At 30.7% G+C, this 20,207-nt stretch overlaps 1 protein-coding gene across 1 annotated transcript in view; it reads left to right on the top strand.

Moving 5' to 3' along the window:
• Positions 1–20,003, top strand: part of LOC129222218 (DNA polymerase eta-like) — a 30,863-nt gene extending 10,860 nt beyond the window's left edge. Inside the window, exons 5-11 of the mRNA XM_054856696.1 lie at positions 1,448–1,602; positions 6,529–6,632; positions 6,718–6,837; positions 9,644–9,767; positions 9,843–9,908; positions 17,687–17,853; positions 18,955–20,003. Coding sequence (XP_054712671.1) covers positions 1,448–1,602; positions 6,529–6,632; positions 6,718–6,837; positions 9,644–9,767; positions 9,843–9,908; positions 17,687–17,853; positions 18,955–19,867 — 1,649 coding nt within the window. The 3' untranslated portion in view covers positions 19,868–20,003. The remainder of the gene's footprint in view (positions 1–1,447; positions 1,603–6,528; positions 6,633–6,717; positions 6,838–9,643; positions 9,768–9,842; positions 9,909–17,686; positions 17,854–18,954) is intronic.
• Positions 20,004–20,207: the final 204 nt, after the last annotated feature.

A 20,207-nucleotide genomic window follows, 5' to 3' on the forward strand; every position in this document is an offset into this window, starting at 1 on the left:
AACTACTACTAACTAACAGACCCGCAAAAGATGGAAAACAGGAAAAATGATAAAAATTTGCCAAAAATTACACCAAATCAAGGATTATTCTTACCATTAATTTTTTAATTCAACCAAAAGTTCTGATGATTGTGTCTGTAGTTATTAATACTGTTCACCATGTTCAAATTAGTTTGTTCATTGAAAAACTCTTTTTATTTTCCGTTTTTGTGCTTCTGATGAAAAATTCAATATTTTTGCATCTGGGAATTGGACTTTTTTTTTTCATTTTCGGTTTTTGGCGTTGCAAAAGTTGTAGTACATTTTTATAAAACTTAATTTGGAAAATGTTTAGATGAACTTCTGTGATCATTTTGAGTAAACTTTTCAAATGTAATGAAGTTAAATGCTGAACCAAATAAAATTATATTAAAAAAGCAAAGTTTAAAAATAATTTCAATGTATAATATTACTGTTTTATTTTTCCTGTTTTGACACAAAAATGTGCTGTTTTTCTCCTGAGCTTAGGTATAAAATCTTCTGTTTGTGTTTCTTTCAAAAACCATAGGTGTGTAATGCTAATATCTTTGTTGTAAATCACTTCAAAACCTTTTGATATTTCGGAAAATAAAAATAAATACTACACTTGGTTAATGAATATAGTGTGACTCTGATGAGTTGAAGCTTGGCCTTGAAAATGTTTATTTCTTTTTAATGTGTTCAATAAAAAAGGAACGTGTTATTGGTGCAGATTTGAGTTGGGATACTTTTGCAAAACTACTACCAAAGTAACTCCTTCCCTATCACATCAGGAGGAAGTAAACCTGGCAGCAGAATTTTGTTCAGCAGTCTTTAATACAGATTACAACAGGGGTGCCAACTCCTCTTAGGGTAAGGGCACACTCCCATAAATTTCGCAAAGCCCCCCCCCCCTCCAATGCAAGAGCCTTCCCCCCCAAAAATTGAATACCCCTCAAAACAACCCACCTATACATTTTTTTGGCGCAGTCTGCGCCATTAAAATTGACCTCGCACCCCCGAGGGGGGCGACCCTGAGTAAAAAACCCAAAAAAGTCTGCGAGATGATCTGATATAAGATTAATTGTAAAATGTAAATCCGCACCCAGAAATGCTTCAAAATAAGAAGCTAATGTAAAAGCTATAAGAATATACTACCAATATTGTCCCATAAATTCCATACAAATCTTTTGTTCACTAAAATGTAAGATTGTTATTACTTTTTTTTTTACGTAAGTATTTTTCGCCCAACTAAGAAACAGTCTGCTTACTTTGTCAAGAATCTGCAACGAACATTGCAGTGTCACACCTTTTCTGCTGCCAGGGAAGCAAACATTGTCAATTCCGAACTCTAACATACCAGAGCCACATTGTTTACTTCCTATGTTGTAGTGAATGAATGTTTTGCTATTCAATTTGTATGTATATTTTGAATTATCTAATGTTACAGCTGAAGTTGCAAAGTGGCTACAAATGATACATGAAGAAGACCACTTATACAATGACAAAATGTTAGCTATAGCGGCTGTAATAACCGAAGAAATGAGAGCTGCAGTTTTTTCCAAAACTGGCTACAGATGTTCTGCTGGAATAGCTCATAATAAGGTATCTTACTTTCTGCAATGAAATCTTGAGGTATGACTGTACTGAAGATACAGTTGGCTCTCTGTTTAACGACTTTCAAGGGACCACAAAAAATCGTCCTTAAGTAGAAAACGTCCTTAAATAGAATGCTTTTACAGGGTCGCGACAGATCAGGGAAATCAGGGAAAAGTCAGGGAACTTTATTAATCAGGGAAAAGTCAGGGAAATATCAGGGAATTTTGACAAAATAACAAAAAATCAGGGAAAATTGATTTTATGAAGAAATTTTTTTTTTTTTTTTTTGCTTTACAAAATTAAGTACCTTAATTCCCTATGCATTTTCCGCCAATTATCTGTTCAAAAAAAGTAAAATGAATGAGGTGCGATTATACACTGTCGCATATTTGTGCATCTTTTTTCCTCAACGTTAAAGTATTGAATCTTACTTATTAACCACAGGATGAACTTCCTAAGATTGCTTCGTGTCTGTTAGGTTGTTTATTTTACCTAGCTTGAAATTTCCTTTTACGCTTTCAATGCTACATAAAATAAACAACCATACAGGCAAAGAGGAAGCCTTCATTAATGTCTTAGCTTCTTTGCCTTTATTCCATTGTCTCGAAGTAATTAACGTACTGTAATTACGATTTCAAGAAGAAATCTTTAGTTTCTGAATTAATACTATAAAAGCTTAAAAGTTATTACTTTTTTGCATTTTTAATTTAATTGCTAAAATTGAACTTTCAATAAAAAAAACCTTGTTTTTTGCCGTTATACTATTTGTTGTTACCGCAGATCATGAAAGTTTTCTTTTCTTCAGACTTAAGTGATTCTTTAATTTTATAACCAAGTTGTATTCTTCTTTTATATATTTTGAAATTAACTAATTGCTTTTTTTTCTTGCATTTCAAAGTTGTTTGTTACAAAAGCAATCTAAGATTTTTTTTCTTTACATACTGAAATCGTTTGAAATAGAGTTAACTTGTGTACTTAAGTAAATATCTTTATTTTTTTATTGTTAAAATGCTGTATTCATTCATTAAAACCTATGTTCTTGATTAGAGAAAAGCTCCCTATGAATGGATGTCAAATGGTTTCATCTGCTTTGCATAAATATGTCAATTAATTATATAAGAATAACTACATTACTTCTATTCTTTCACTATTGTTATTCTTGCAACTATTATTATACTGTTTGAAAACTTAGTTCAAAATCATTTCAATTTCTTTTTGGTTCTATCATAAATACACATATGTTTTTAAGAGTAATTTTAATAGTTTCTTAAACTTCTTATGCTAAGAGGTTTCTGGAAGTAAAGTTTTTTTTTTTTTTTTTAATTTTCTCTAATCTTTCCATGTAGAAAAATTTAATATACTGTTTTGTAGGGTTTTTTTCCCCAAAAAAATTTATTTGATATGTTTTTTAACCATTTTATTAAAAAAGTAGCATTTTTTTAAAATATATCTTTAGTTCAACAACTTTACACAACTTAAAATGTTTAAAATATTGCATTTTATACAAACATACAATGGATTTCAAGTAGAGCAAAGAAAGAAAAACATTATCATTGGTAACGTAAATCAGGGAAATTTCGTGAACTTAATCAGGGAAAAGTCAGGGAACTTTTTCTCACAGTTCCTGTCGCCACCCTGTTTTAACACTACAGTAGACCATCTGGGACCGTGAAAAGCCGTCGTTAAATAGAAAGTCGTTAAGTAGAGCGTCATTAAACAGAGAGCCAACTGTCAGGGGCGTAGCTAAGGGGGGGGGTTGGGGACAAACCCCCCCCCCCCAAAAAAAAGTTTGTCTCAAAAAAAAGAGAAAAAGAAGAGAGAAGAGAAAGAAAAAAAAGAAGAAAAGGAAAAAATTCCAAGCGATTATACATATATATATATATATATATATTAAATATATATGTATATATCTATACATATAATAAAATAAGATGTTTGTGTGTGTGTGTGTGTGTGTTTGTGGCGCGCATCCCAGGAAAACGGTAAGGCCTAGAAACATGAAATTTGGTATACAGGTGCAGTTTTTGCTGAAAAAGTGCACCTCGGGCTTCGATTTTTGATATTTTTATTAGAAAAAAAGTTATTTAATGTTTTATGCGTTTTTTTGCACTTTTTAGTACTTTTTACCTCACAGACCCCGAACCAATCGCACCACACAAATATTTTTTGTACTATAATGTAGGAAATTTAGTTTTAAATATGATGATTGAAAAAATTTTGAAGATAGAGCAATTTTTGTATTTTTTATTGATTTTTGAAAAAACCTTTATTTTACATTTTTTTCTGGGTTTAGTTTTTTTCGAAACCCATCCTGCGACAAGTATTGAACCCTCAATTCTAAAATTTTAGTTGGTAATAGTAAAAACATTCCGCCCTCTTCAGAAGAAAAAAGTTTTGAAAAATACGCAATAGTTTTTTTTTACAATTTTTTTAATGGCAGAACACAACGCGCGCTGTTCGCTTGCCGGCTGAGTTCCGAGTTTACCTCATCACGTGATCCAACTGAAATCGTTTGCCTTGTCTTCACCTTTCTTTTTTTTTTTTTTTTGCAAGCGCTACTTTTTGAACACTACGGGGAACAAAGAGCTTTTATTTTTGAGGGCTATTTTGATTAAATAAATAAAGTCCGCGATTTTTTGCATGATCTTCGTTTCTGTTACGAATTGGCGCTTAGGTTAGGTAGATACAGAGATAGATAGAGGTTGAGTGGACAAAAAATGTTTTTGTTTTCGAATTAATACTTATATAAATAAAAAAAGATTGTACTGTCAGGAGGTAGATATGCGCAGATCGTATAGATTGATAGATAGACAAATATAGAGTTCGATATAGCAGATGGACAGCATGAAAGAGGCATGTCCGTCATTTAAGGAATTACAACGGGGTGTCAGTGCCCCCCTCCCCACACACACCATGACTTTGAAAAAACAATGCTTTCACATAAAAGTGGAAGTGCTTTTTGTTATTTTTCGAAAAAATTTGCATGAAGAGTACGTCGTACCCCCTCCTTTAAAAATATTCCAAACGACGGAACTGGAGATAGATCTAGAAAATATTTTATTCAAACTACTAATGATATACATAGATATAGATTGATTGATACCGCCATGAAATTTGTTTAAGCAGCCGCCGAAGGCGGCAACATCGGTGTAAAAAGGCGAATGATAATATTGAGAAAAAAGAGAAAAACGTTGATTAATACCGTCGCTAAATTGTCTAAGCAGCCGCCGAAGGCGGCAACTCTGGCGCAAAAAGGCGAATGGCGTAAAAAGGCGGACCAGCTGGTCGCCGCAGGCGGCTAGTATTAAATATATATGTATATATATTAAATATATATATATATATTTAATATATATACATATATATTTAATATATATATATATATATATATAAAAGAAGTACCCCCCCCCCCCCCGAAAGTCGGGTCTAGCTACGCCACTGCCAACTGTAGTAGCATATAAGATAAACACTGCCCATTAGACTAGATGTCCCTAGACATCTAGACAGGGTTTGTACTTTCCTTCAAAATTCCTTCATTTAGGAAATTTTTTGAAGGGATCTTCAAACTCCTTTATTTTTGCGCTAACTCCTTCAAATCTCCTGCTTTTCATTTTAGTTTAAGACAGGTTCCAGACTATTTTCTTCTGTGGACCCCTTACCAATATTTTCTGTTTTTCATAGACCCCTTATCTCTCCTAAAATGAATTCAACAATATAATATTTACATTGGAGTTTTCTGAAACAGAGTGAATCAGAGAGTTAAATTCTGCCCAAAACATTCTAAATCATCAGATAAAACTGAGTTTGCATGGTATTATTTGGTCTAGAACTTAAGATGTCACCTTGGAATTTTAAAAATCAACAAAAGAGGTAAAATAATTCAATTTTGTTCAGTCAAGGTAGATGTCTCATTGGACAGGTCACAATATAAGTGGGTGGGTCTTAGTTTGATTTCTTTTGGCTGCTATTGATCGGAGACAAAATCGCTTTCTATAGTTAATTTGAATTGAAAATTGGCAAGAGTAGGGTTGCAATAAAGAATGTAAACTTTGTCATTTTTACTTTTTCACCAACTCAATGCAGTTATTACTGCAACTTTAACGTTTCAGGCCTAAATAATCACATAACGAAAAAATATTAGCAGTACATTTTTTTTCCAATTCAACTGATTCTAAAAATCTTATTTATTAAAAATCAAAACTATGTACGCAATTTTTTTGTAGTAAAAGTAACTATCTACAAACTTTAATTTGCAAGCAATAATTTAAGAATTAAACTATTTCACTCAAGATATTTACAGCAATCTCAATTGAAAGAAACTGAAAAATAATTATTGCAGATGGTAAATTTTGAATTTTTTGCTTCAATTCTGCCTCTTTTTCTCTCGGGCCTTATATGGTCAAAGAACTATTTTCCGTTTTGCAAAATTTATATTTAAAACATTCAAATCACCAAACTTGTAAACGGGCCAAACTTGTTGGCACCCGTTCTTTCTTCCTTCTCTGCCGATTTTAAGGAATGGACTCATTTTTTAAAATGATTGACAAGGGTAATTTGTCCTTGTCAATCATTTAAAAAAATCATTTTTTTTAATGATTTTTTAAAATGATTGACAAGGATAATTTCTTCGTGGTCGGACTATACTTATTCTGTCATTGGTGGTTGGCTAAAGGTTTGCCAAAATCATTGCCAAAACTAAAATGAATAATAATAATTATAAAGTAAATTTTTTTTCTAAGCCTTATGAAATCTTATCCTTCAACATAAAATTTGAAATGTATGAAAGGTCCATATATTGTCGCCTCAGAACAAGAGTAGTATATCTTGTTGTTTCTGGGATTAGATATCTTATGGTTGCTCTGAGGCAACAATATACTAAAAATAAATGTTGTCTGTTGGAATATATTTTTAAAAAATATTTCTTACCTTTAGATGCTTTCAAAATTATCTTGTGGACTTCATAAGCCTAACAAACAAACAGTTTTACCTCAAGCATCAATTCAATTACTGTATAGCACAATACCTATTAATAAGGTGTGAGTATTATTCTTTAAAAAAAAAATATTTCTGTTAAAGTGGGTCTACAGTGTTTTAAAACATTTTTTTAATATTATTTTGCAGGAGGAATCTAGGAGGGAAGCTTGGTAAAGAAGTAACTGAAAAATTCAATGCAAAAACAATGGGTGAATTGTTTAATGTATCTAAGTCTCAGTTTGTGGGCTCTTTTGGTGAAAAAACTGGGTGAATATTATTTTGCCTCTGTTATTTATTTGATATTGAGATATTGTCTTCATCCTACTTCATATAGGGTTCTTATTAAATAGTGCTATAGACCCATGGTTACATAATCACAAAAACTTACCAAAGAAATATTTACCCCAAAACTATAATTCTACTTACAGGTTTTTAGTTATTAACTTTAACTTTTGTTTTAAATACAATCAAACCTCCATGTATCGAACTTCCACGTATCAAAATTTTCTACATATCGAAATCCCAGCAAATTCCTATGTTCATTACATAGAAAATTGTTTCTATATATCGAAAAAATCTCTATACATCGAAATTTTGTTCGAGACATTCATAGTTTTTTTTTCACTTTAGACTGTTTTTCTCATGATAAATGAAGGTTAAGGGAGAATATTATGTTCACTGAAGGTTACTTACGAAACTCATAAGGAATCTGGGATTGAAAGGTGTGTATATAGGCATTGTTCCGTTCTGGAGTTCTTAAATTCCCTCAAGTTTATTTCAGATCTAAGTTGTAACCAGTAGCACTGTAAAATCCGTTTTCAATTTATCACTTTTGTCTGTTGGTTGTCATTCCTAGTCTTTTTAGCTTCAGTAAAAATCATTCAAGTTGAGTAGACTGATTTTTTACTTTTTTCTCAATTACATTGTCAAAACGAAATTCCACTAATGTTGCGGATCAAGTTAATTGCTGAAGAATAAAGGTGTATGACGGCACAAAAATGTAAATTCTGTTAATTTTTTAATTATCATCTTTCATTTAATCCGATGCTCGTGTAAATTAGAAATTGGGTTTCATTCACGAAAATTAGCTTTAATTTTAAAAGATTTGTGCAATATAATAAGATTCAGGGGCGGCAAATAGGGGGTGCGAACGGGGGCGGTTGCACCCCCAAATTTTTCACTAAGAATAATATAAAATGGTAAAATTCAATTTAGATAACTTAGAAAATCAGTTGCCTGAATTTTCAGAACAGAAAAAACTGATGGAGGATAAGTGTTTGCCTTTACTAAAGAAGTGATCTCTTCATATGGGTTAAATATTTCAAAATTGAGTAATCTATGTTATGATGGTGCATCCTGTATGAGATACCCGTACAGTGTAGAGACAGTGCAATTTTTACGCGTAAATTCCATGTCATTTTACATAAATTTTTATGCTCATATTATAACTTAATGTTCAGCTAGTAAGTGTTCATTGATGCCATGTACTAGAAACATATTTTAGCAACTTGGTGTATCATATGCTTTCATGGAAACTTTTTGTAAAGATATGCTATTTTTAAAAAACATCCCACATCAAAAAATACTTTCACATCAACAAATGTATCTTGAGGCTCTTTGCTTGACAATCTCTGAGTGACACAAGATGGTCTTCAAGAGTTATAAAAGCCCCATGGAAGAATTACTGGAAAGCGACCTTTTCATTGATAAAAAATTTGATGTCATTTTAATATGTATGCCTTTGTCTGAATTTTTTGTTTACTTTATTTATACTGCTTACTTACACCATATTATTACTTATACTTTTGATAAATGCTACACTCTATCATAAAAATTTTAATTCGCTAATCTTAATTGTTGGATTGACAATTGAAACTCTTAGTAATTTTCGCATTAATGCATACTTGAACCAGGTGTGGAACTTTGTGACAGAACTTTTCGTAACCGTTCTTAATGTATGCCAATGTGGAAGAGGTGACAAAACCCAGATGAAATTTTAGTCAAAATATTAAATCAATATTTTGAATAAACTGATCAATTCAGTTTCTCAAGAAATTGAGACAGTATTTAATGAGATATATTTATTATTGGTCTTAATTTCAATATTATGTAGGTCGGTTATAGAAAGCGAGAAAGAAAATATTACACTTATAAGTAATAGCATGTGAGAAGAGGAATTGTTTTGTGAATTGTGACTCTACTTTTTAATGACACAAAATAAATACTAGCCTATTTAAAAAGCTTTCTTGGTTATTTTAAAGAGAGGAATCTAAAGGAAATGTGCTTTTTTTGACATAAATTTCTTGCTTCCATTGTTTTTTGACTGTTTCAATCAGGTCAGTCATTTGAAAGATGACTTCCGTGATTAAATTGAAAAACCGACGTAAATAAAGCACAAATTTACACGAAAATACAGCAGATAGCTATTTCAAGCCTATAATAATGGAGTCTCTTCATTGGTGTAAGAAACTACGCACACAACCAGAAAGTTGTAGGAGAACTGAACGTCAACCAATTTTGACTTTCGTGTCTCAGGAGGTTAGAGAATTGCCTTCGAAGCGCAATGAGGCAAAGCAAGACCTTCCTCTTTAGCTATACTGGCAATAAATTAAGTCATTGGATATTGATTAACTATAGTTACAAAATTTTCTGTTCTTCCCGACTCCAAAAATAGCAGATTAAAACTTTACTAAAAAATAAAAACTAGTACCGAGATATTTTATGAGATAACTTATAACAAAATAAATTTAAAGTTTCGGTCGAAAAAGTTTTAATTGTTCTTTACAAACCTAATTATTCTTAACATTAAAACCTTTTAATTATCAGTTCTTGTTAACCAATATGTATTTTATACCGTTCTGAGGAAATTCATGTTCAAGAAACTCGACCCCCCCCCAAACGAAATGCTGAAATGCCGCCCCTGATAAGATTGTTTCTATATATCAAAATTTCTGTATATCAAATTTTTTTCCGGCAATTTGCTACTTCGATATATAGAGGTCCGACTGTATTTACACAGTTAAACAAACTTGAAAATGTGAGGAGGATAATTTTTTTGCAATCCAATTTTCAGGTCATGGTTGTACAATTTAGCCAGAGGAATAGAAAATGAACCTGTAATTGCTCGACAGCTTCCAAAATCTGTTGGGTGTGGCAAAAATTTCCCTGGTAAAAAATCACTAAGCACAAAAGATGAGGTATGTAATGCCAAATTCTTCTGATATTTTAAGTATTTTGTCACAATTTTCATAATGTAATAAATAATTTTTCAGGTGATGCATTGGCTGACACAGCTTTGTACTGAACTAGAAGAGCGACTTACTAAAGATAAAGAAAATGTAAGTAAAAAAATATATATGATTTGAATATAAAGATTCAATTAGGTAGACTAATCGCAGAAGGAATATGTATTACAAAGAAATGTAAGATTTGTATCTCCATGTTAATAGAAAGTTAATTGTGTTCGCTTTTTGTCAGTCATTAACAGGGAAAAGTCAGAAAAGAATCCTTTTGGGCTAAACAAAAAATGCATTTAAGAAATTGAAATGAAAAAACTAATAAAAAGTTTAATATGTGACTTTTTTTTTAAATGTTCAGTCAACTTAATGAAAATAACAACAATGAAATTAGTTATTTACATAAATAAATGCTAATGTGAAATAATTTTAACTTTATAAATAAATATTTAATTATCAGATACAGAAAGCATACATAGTTTGTGTTTTATATTTTAATGTACTAAAACTGCTTAGTCTTGGAAAATAAGGTATTTAAATTTTTAGAACATCTGAGCATAAACCACTGTTTTGACCCATGTCTGAGACATTCTGGGACATGAGTCACTCCATAGCATTATTATGTAACTACAGTGCACCAGTCTGTTTTTAAAAAACTAAAGAACTCTCTTCTACTGTACCTTACTTTGCCCATTTCCACTGTGAAGCCTATATATAGTCATGAAGTAACTTGTGCAGAAGAGAAAAAAAACTATATATATAATTTAACAAATTATGTGTAGATGTTCACTTAAGACCAAAAACCGATTTGAGGCAATGCCACAAATTCTGCGATTAGTGCTTTGTTCAGTAAGAATTAAGATCAAGATTCACCAAGTTTCCTTAACTCATTTATGACCTGAAGGAGCCTGTGTAGTTTCACATATTAGTCAAATCATTAACCTAAAACACCTTGGATGAAGTATAATCTTACAGATGGGAAAAAGTTATCCCATATTGATATTTCTTAATGCTTTTAACACAATTTTTAAAAGGACATGTTTCACAAACCTTACATTTATTTCAAATTTATTTGTTAATTGAATGTAAATGATGATCATTACGTCATTAATTCAAGGTTGAAGCAACAATTTCTACAATATATTTGAGGCTCAATATAATGAATTGTATTGAAAAACAAATGTGACACTCAAGCCAGACATTTTATTAATAACTGTATCCTGAATACTTTGTGGTTTAAGAAACTTTTTTGCGGTATTTCTGCATGAAATTAATGCAACAGCTATTAAATTATACACATAATAGGAGTAAATTTATTAGTGCTGGGACCAAAGTGCTCCAATGAAAAAAGAACAACTTAGATAATGGCAATGGGGTTGTTTCCTTCAGTCAAAAATACTACTTTTAGTCACTGAAATTGGTAAAATGAGTAGAAAAAATAACATGGACCCAGAAAATACTTTCAATTTCCCAACAGTAATTTTTTAATTAATTTTTTAAAATGTCCGATTTTGAAAACAAGACGTGGTCTTTATGACATCACAAATAATGCTTCTTTCTACCACGTTTCCACATTATGATAGGGTAGACCGACCAGTGAATGAACATTAAAAAAAATAAGCTTCCAAAATTTTTTTCCTGAATAAATTCACTACAAAAGCGTTTTTTATTGATATTCTAAGCTATCTGATGCCTGATTGGTTACTTTGAATATGTATTTTTTTCCTGGAAAAAATTTGAAATTTTTACTGCCGTGAATCGTTCTTTCTCTCTTTATAAATAATAAGGCTGGTTTCGTTCTAGCAATTATTTTGATACAAATTATCTTTATCGATAAATTTTATTTTTTAACTCTACGAAAGAAAAATTAAGTATACATATTTAGGCTATGGATTTAAATTGTTTCAGTCAATGCAGAATGCGTAGATTTTCAGGTAGAGGGGTGTTCAGTCACTGGGTACGAAAAATTGCGAAAACCCAATGAATGAACAATGGCAAAATTTCTTTTAATTTAAAAAGAAATTTGAAGTTTCTTTGAGATATTTTCATTTTTGTACTTTTTTGTGATGCAGATATTTTTATATGCTTATTTATTTATGTATTTCATTATATACTTTATAATTTCTTTATTTTTGTCTTTGCAAACAATGCACTTTTTACTGAGTTTTATCTTTTATCTATCTGTATATTAACCTAACTACCTGTACCTACATCTATCTTTCTATATTTTTATCTCTCTTGATAGATAGACAGGTAGATAGAGAGATAGAGAAATAGAAATATATAAGAGAGAGAATAGATAGGTAGATATGTATGTATGTTTGTATATAAATAAATAGATCAATAGATAGAGGAAGATATAGAGATAGATATGTAAAAAATAAGAGGTAATTAGATACATAGGTAGATAAATATAGAGATAGAATAGGTAGGTAGATAGATAGATCAGTAGATTTATTGATAGATAAATAGATAAGTAGCGGTTAATAGATAGATAGCTATATAAGATATATAAATAGATAGATAAGTAGATAAGTATATATATATATATATATAATAAAAGTGAAAAATATTGAAAAGACCACACCAAAAGCCCATAGATGTGCAACGCAGCAAAACTAAAAAGCCAAGTAAAAATAAAATTAAGCAAACAGAATTTCAAATATTAAACAAATTATATATAATTAATGATGAAAAAGGAAAATTGCAAACAGCTATTAAATAAGAAAAGATAAAGTATGAATCCAGAGCTCATCAGCCATGGAGGATTCATTAATTATGGTCAAAAGATTAAAAATTTAACTATGAACTAAAAGAGAATGTTTAAGCTCCAGTACATGCAATATAGAGTAACATTGGGCAAAAGCACCAGTTGCTAAACTAAAAACAGTAAACTAGAGCTCAAACCTAAAACAAAAAGCAGGGGGTTTCGCCTCGACTAATTAGGAAAACAACTTCCGATAATTAGCCATCCACGGGACAGTACCTGCCTATAACAAAATTATCTTACCTTGAAATCCATATAAAAAGAGCCAATTCCATTGTTCAACCAGATAAAAATCCTTTCCAGTTGTCAACGTAAAAATAAAAAAAAATAAAATCATATCCAGAAGATCAATCCAGAGACATACCAGTCGCCTGTTTCCCACGTGTAAAAATTCATACACCCCGGTGATTCATAAAAAATAGTTTGTCACGATTGTATCATACATTTACACAGTTAAACAGTTTCAAAAGAAGCGAAATGCTCATCGAAGGCTATACTTAAGCAAATGTTTTCAACCAGATTTTTAGGGAAATTATTATTAAAAAGTATGTTTTTGAGTACTGAAATTTCTTGATTAAATGCAGAAATGGTATTGCAAATTCTTTTTATTCTGATAGCTTGTGAAACAATGATGCCAATAAAAACCTTTTTACTTAACCCTAGCGTCAATGACCGGGTACCCCGGGTACCTTTTTGCGACTTTTATCATAATTTTTACGCTTTATAACAAGGTCTTTTTAAAATTGCTTTTAATCCTTGTTGTTTACATGAATCTGAACTAAAGAAAGTTGTAACCGTGTTTTCAAAATAGATTTTGGTTAGAGTTTTTTAGCCTTTAAAATTTTTATACCTAGATTCAATAACCAGGTACGCGGGTACCCATTGCACTGCACTTCAAAAAATACCCCTTGAAAATGCTTCTGACACCAATTTTTGATGATTCTCGTGTAAAATGAACCTTTGAATCAAAATATGACCAATGTTCCCCCCCCTTCACTCCCCTCCCCCCTTTGTTATCGCGCCCCCAAATTGTATAACGCTTTCGGCAATTACATAGTAATTATTTCAGTAATTATTTATATTTGATAGGGAAAACAGCATTGTATTCACCATTAATATTCTTCTGAAGGGTTAGAGAAGAGTCTAGTTCAAAAGCATGAACATTTGTAGCAAGTTGGGACACTCCAAGCGCGTATCCCCCCCCCCAAAAAAAAAAAATATAAAAAAACCTCAGAAACGATTTTTTTTTTCGATAAAGGTTTGTTTTTCAATTTTTTTCACTTATTTTCTGGTGAAAACCGAAAAATTAGACTCACTTCTTATGTCCGAAAAAATTTTCGCGCTGTAAAAAAAATAAAATAAATAAAAATTAATAAATACTTGAAAACATTGCAATTACACACGAGTCACACTGCAGATCGTAGACGCAAAGAAAGTTTCCGTATAATTGAAATTTATTCAAATTACATTTACAGATATAATTAATATTTTAAATTAAATTAAGTATACTGATAATTATATTTCACAGGGTACTACACCCGTTGGTTTTCACCATTCGATCAAATGCTTCGAAATTATCAAAATTTGATCAATCATGTCAGCACTACATTTTGTTTTGTTATAAAACGAAATAGTTGTGACTTCTAGAGTTTGCTCCAGAACTTCTTTTGCTATGATGTGAAGTAGAAAACAATATTACGGTCTTTTCTCTTTTTGTTGATGTACGAACATATTGTTACATCATCAGTGATACCGAATTAGGAAATTCCGTTTCTCTCAATATGTAGACAATAATATTTCAGTTGGACTATATTATCTTCCTTTTTTGTCTTTTTTTTTTTTTTTTTTTTTTGAGTATACCTACGAATGTCAGACGGCATGACAGCAAAGGTTGAGCAAATGATAGTGAAGATAAAATTACAGATACTATTTTTTGGTACAACAGGCCTATATGTATATGGTATGAGCTTTGCGGGCCTCATGTGGTCCGCGGGTCGTAAGTTGAACATTACTGGTATAAATAAATAAAATACTACCAATTCACTATAAAATACCAAAGTGTAAAATCTAATACATCCAGTATTACGAAAAAACTGGAGAAACACATTTGTTTCTAACAGACAATTTAGCCTGAAACGTAAACATAAAACGCTGGAAAACAATAAACCATTTCGTTTTTTGGTAAAAACAGGATACACAAATTTCCCCAGATGAGGGTGGAAGAAAACGTTTCAATTAAATAGAAGAGATGTCAGAAAGAAAAAAAATATTTTTCTGCTCTAAATCTTTGAAATTCAAAATGGGTACCTGGTTATTGAAAGTAAGGGAAAAGTTTGGTCATTGACGCTAGGGTTAAGCAGGAGGAAAAATCTTGTAAGCTGTTAACTGAAATTAAATTCACGCCTTTTATCATAGATTGTAGTGGAACAATTTGAGTCAATTTGTATGTTGATATCCAGGAAATTAAAGCTATTTTGATTAGAACTAGTCTTTTTGAGCGTTAATGAATTATGATAAATAGTTTTGCTAAGTTCAGAAAAATTCGGAAAATTTATACACAAAAGGTCATTGATGTACCTGCAACAAAGAGGTGTAGAGGCAGTATTGTCAATTTAATATTTTCTCTCATAATATAAAAGAAAAAGGTTGGCTAATGTAGAGCTAAAATTAGCTCCCATTGCAATACCATTAATTTGTAGAAAACATGAATTACCATTTTTGAAAAAATTATTGAAAATACAAAATTTAAAAAGACCAAGAAAAAACAATTCATTAAAATCAAGAGAATACTTGACCGAATTAAAAAGTTCTGACACAGAGGGAAAAAGTTCAATGAGTGGGATATTGGTGAAAAGGATTTCAAAATCAAAAGTTTCTAAGTTATTTATATCAAGCATATTAAGTAAATTGATCACTTCTACACTTTTATTAACAATCCAAAACCAATTCTTTTGTTGAAGTTTAAGTTGGTCTAGAATTTTTTTGAGAAACTGTTCAAGTTTTACACTCAGATTTTTTCCGATGGTGTTGGTGGCAGAGCATATAAAACGAAATCCAACAGGTGTTATATGAAATTTTGGAATTGCATATAAGTAAGGTAAGTTAACAGAATCAGGACGTGGCAATTTAAAAAGTTTGTAAGCAGCAGCAAATTTTTTGATGATGGAGGATTCATTAAGTTTGGAGGAATTATAAGTGGTGGTTTTTTTCTAGTTCATTTTTCAAAATATTAGCATATAATTTTTTGCAGCAGATAGAGTAATTAGAACTGGCTTTATCAACAACTGTCAAGACAAAGGCTTTTTTAAACTCATTAATAGCATTATTTTCATCAGCAGAGAGATGGAAGTATGAAGATTCTGTGTTGACAATATCACGTAAACGTGATTTCAATTCAATTAAAAAGTAGTGTCTATATTCAAGAAATACATTAAGTGGAACATTAAAACTATAGGAGATTTTTCTTAAAAAATATTCAAGTTTAAATGTAAGCTTATTATAAACTTTCAGGAAATTAATACGAAAATTAGGCCGATATTTAGTACTTAAACTAAAAAGTTTAATGAGTTTTTTGTTTTGTAAAAAATTTAAATCACCGGTCAGAATATGACCAAGATCAGAGTTGAAGAAGATGGAATTAGAGAAATTAGCACAATTGCAATCAAAGTCCAAATATTTATCAAAGTTTTTAGCAACTTCTTGATGGTTTAGAATTTTTTTGGAGAAAGGAGGATTGAATTTGTAGCTGAAGACAATTTGTAGATCCTTGATGGGGAAAAAAATCCAAAAGTTTACTATGTAGTTTTGAAAAGTTTAAATAGTCAAAGGATTTTTGCAAGAAACTAAAAGTACAGTAGTAGGTTTGATGTTGTTGAGTAGAACCAACTTTGTAGATCAGAAGATCATAACAAAGAAATTCAAAGTGTGTATTTTTAAAAAGGTAGTTTGGAAGGAAATTTTTGAGTTTTTTAGAAATTTGAGTTTTAGACTAAAAAGAAATTTCCTTTCATTTTCTGTGTCATAAGAATGACAAAATGAATTTTCAAGCTTATCTAGAATATTAATGGGCAAAAAAATGCAGAAACGAGGAGGGGATTTTCCTTTCAGTTCTTGCGATTTTTTAGAGATATTTACATAGATCAATTAAAATGTTTTAACTATCACAATCTGTATAGTATATAATTTAAAATTACTAGGATTTTTAAAAAGTGAAATTGTGCTTAACTGTTCATTCACTGGTCGGTCTACCCTAATCAAGAAGCGAATTAAATATTGTGCTCTACGCTTGCTATCAACCTTATCGTTGCCAATACACATGAGTAAAGATGCGAATTAAATATTTTTCTCCGTGAATGGCAACACTGAATGGCATTTCATCATTTGATGTCACACGACAAAAACGTAAACAATAAAAGCACACCAATTTAAGTATTTTTTTAAATCTATTAAACTTGAACAAATTATTTAAAAAATGATCAGATCTTATATTTTTAAGCTTGCTCTTTCAGAAAAAAAATACTTTTAAAATTTTGGAAACGACCCCATTGCGAGACTGGTAACTTCATCATCCCTATGACTGCCAACAACATTGATGCTCATTTCTTTTTAAATTCAAAAATATGCATTAATGGTGAGCATTGCCCCCTAATCTCACAGTTGTCCTTTATGCTTCCTTCTTATTCTGGAAGAAAAATATCAAAGGAAGTGTGAAAAAAAAAGCATTATCCAGACACAAAAAAGATAACCAAACAGTTTCCAAAGTGCATGACGTTATTTTACAAGTGCATTTTGTCTTAAGATGCTTTTTAACTCAAAAACCATTAGTACAATGCATGATGTAACCTCAAGGGGGGAAAAAGTCATTACATGAATTTTCAAGCTGTTACCTTGAATTTTAAAAAAGAAAGGAAAATGTAAAAGCTTATTTCCTTGACAGGGGGAGGGACTCAAATATGTGTTAGTATTCTGAGATTACAAATATTCTGATTTTTGGAGGTTTTAAGACAATTATTTTGTCAAACATTAAAATAAAAATTCAAGGTATATTATTAATTGTAATAAATGCTACATTCAAATGCTTTCATATAAATTGAATAAATTTCATCGTTTATAGAATCAAAGAATTGCTCGTTTGTTGACAATATCAGTCAGAAACAAAGGAAATGAAGGATTCACAGCCATTTCAAGATCTTGTCCTATATATGTATATAATTCTCAAAAACTGACTCAGGATGCTTTCAATGCAATTCAAAAGCTGAATATTGGTTCTAATTCTTCATGGTAAGTAGCATTTTATTAATTTCCTTAATTTCGTAATCTAACTTTTACTGAAGGAATGAAGTTGTTAAGGAATAAATTCATGATGGAATTCCTCCATCTTTTTTTTTTTTTTTTAGCAAACCAAATGATTCTAAATGATTAAGCCCGATAATAAAATCAAAAACTAAAGAAAAATGGAAAAATGTTTGAAGCGGAAATTAAATTTGTATGATTACCATGGTCTCATCTTTTATTCCCTTTGATTGTTTTGTTATTATTTTTTTTTTCAAGCATTTTTAAAAATGTAAATATTTTCTGTTAAGAAGTTTGTGGAATTATGTTTAGTAAATTATTAACATCTTGAATTACAACCTGCTTTCGATAGTGTTTAATTTTGAAAAAATGTCTTCTTTTGCATTTTCAGCAAGGAAAAGAAACTTTTCTTCTCTTTTAAAATATTTCTAAGGCTTTTGCTGGTTTTTGTTAAGCTTCATGCTAAGTTTTCAAATGTGCTAATAATTTGAAGAAATCTTGAAAAATAAATAAATAAAATACTAATATCTCTATAGTAAATCTAGTAGGATTGGTATAAATCTAGTAGGTATTGACAAAGAAAACAATCTGTTGAGGCAGAAAAATCTGGGGCCAAGTCTAGCAAAAGCGAGTCAAACCTAGTCAAACAAAAGCGCAGCCGTAGCAGTGGCAGCTCCAGAAGGGGAGGGGGAGGGGCATGGCTCCTTCCAAGAGCCGAGTAAGATTGTCAAAAAAAAGAATGCTACAATTTGGTTATTTAGAATTCATTTGATGTGATCATTCATGGTTAGTGTTATCAATCATTTTTTGTTATCAAAATAACTCCTGATTTTCTCCATTTATTTCTTAGAAGCTGCTTATTAAGCAGATATGTTTCCCAGAAGTTTGAGTAATCGTTTTTTAAAAAGGTTTACATTTTCTTTCAATTCATTAAAGTTACACCTAATGACTGTTCTGACCAATATTTCCTTGATAATTGTTTGATTAGATGCATATTATTATTCTGCAAATTTGAAAGGTATTTGATACTATGGACAATATTTCGGTTATAACTGCTTATACTTACTATGTGTATTGTTTCAATTATAGGGAGCCAGCTATTTGCAGTCTAGCGATTTCAGCGAGCAAATTTGAAGATGATATATCAACTGGAACATCGGACATTCAATCGTACTTTTTTAACAAAACCCCCACCAAGGCTCCATTTAATGCAGAAAAAAAGTCGATAAATATTGAGACTGAAAATATTTCTCATAATTGCAAAAATGTCGAAGATAAAGTATTAAACTGTGAACAAATGGAGAAAGCAAAAATGAACATCACTAGCTTTTTCAGTCCGCTAGCACACAGCTCTAAAAATACAGATTTTGGTGGTAATGTATGTGCTGTGGATTCAGAACTGAGGAGCAAAGATGCCAATAAATCTGATGATAGCATTCAGTCAATAAATACAGATGATATAATGAATGAAAGGCCAAATACTGCCATATCTGCACAGCAAAATTTACAAATGGACAAACCTGAAACAGTGAAGGGATTTTTTGCAAAAAAACTGGCTGAAATGAAAATGTCAACTCCTGAAAAGTCTGCTACTACAGTTAAATCTAATAACTGTAGTAGTGCAAACGCATGTTCTGAAGAAGATTCTGTAAAATGTGATGTTTCATCACAAAATGGATTTTTAGCTGATTTTTCTTGTGTGCCATCTACTTCAAAAGACCAATATTCAGAACTAGATCCTGAATTGACTAAAATGTGTTCAAAATGCAATAAAAAAATTCCTATTTGGGAAGAAGAGGAACATATGGATTACCATATTGCTTTAGATCTTTCAAAAGAATTCAGAACTCAATCTGTAGGGAAAATTAATATACCTTCAAAAAGTCATGTTTCTTCAATGTCAAGGAAGGGCAGCAAAAGAGGTGCTAAATCAAAATTTCCACTTCCTAAAAAAAAATCCATGCAATACACACTAGATTCTTTCATAAGTAATGAAAAATAATTGAGCACACTGAGTTCTTGTTTTAACTATGTAAATTGAAATATTTATCAACTGTTAATTTATATGATTTTTTTTTCTATAATGAAATTAAGTAGTTGCATGTAAAATGTTTATTATTAAAATTATATTTCATTAAACTTCATCAGTTTTGTTAATCCTTCTCTTTCAGTCCATTTAATTTGAACCGTTATTGCCTATGCATTTTAAAGGAGTTGCAGAATATTCAGTTAAATTGGGGTCATTCTTTCTCAGAAGCAAATATGCAAAATTTCCTTTTTACTCTAAAATTAAAAAAACTCTTGTTAGTATCGATGTTTCTTGCAGGACTGCCAGGTAAGAG

Source organism: Uloborus diversus, chromosome 5 (assembly GCF_026930045.1).
Source record: "Uloborus diversus isolate 005 chromosome 5, Udiv.v.3.1, whole genome shotgun sequence".
NCBI classification, from domain to species: Eukaryota; Metazoa; Arthropoda; class Arachnida; order Araneae; family Uloboridae; genus Uloborus; species Uloborus diversus.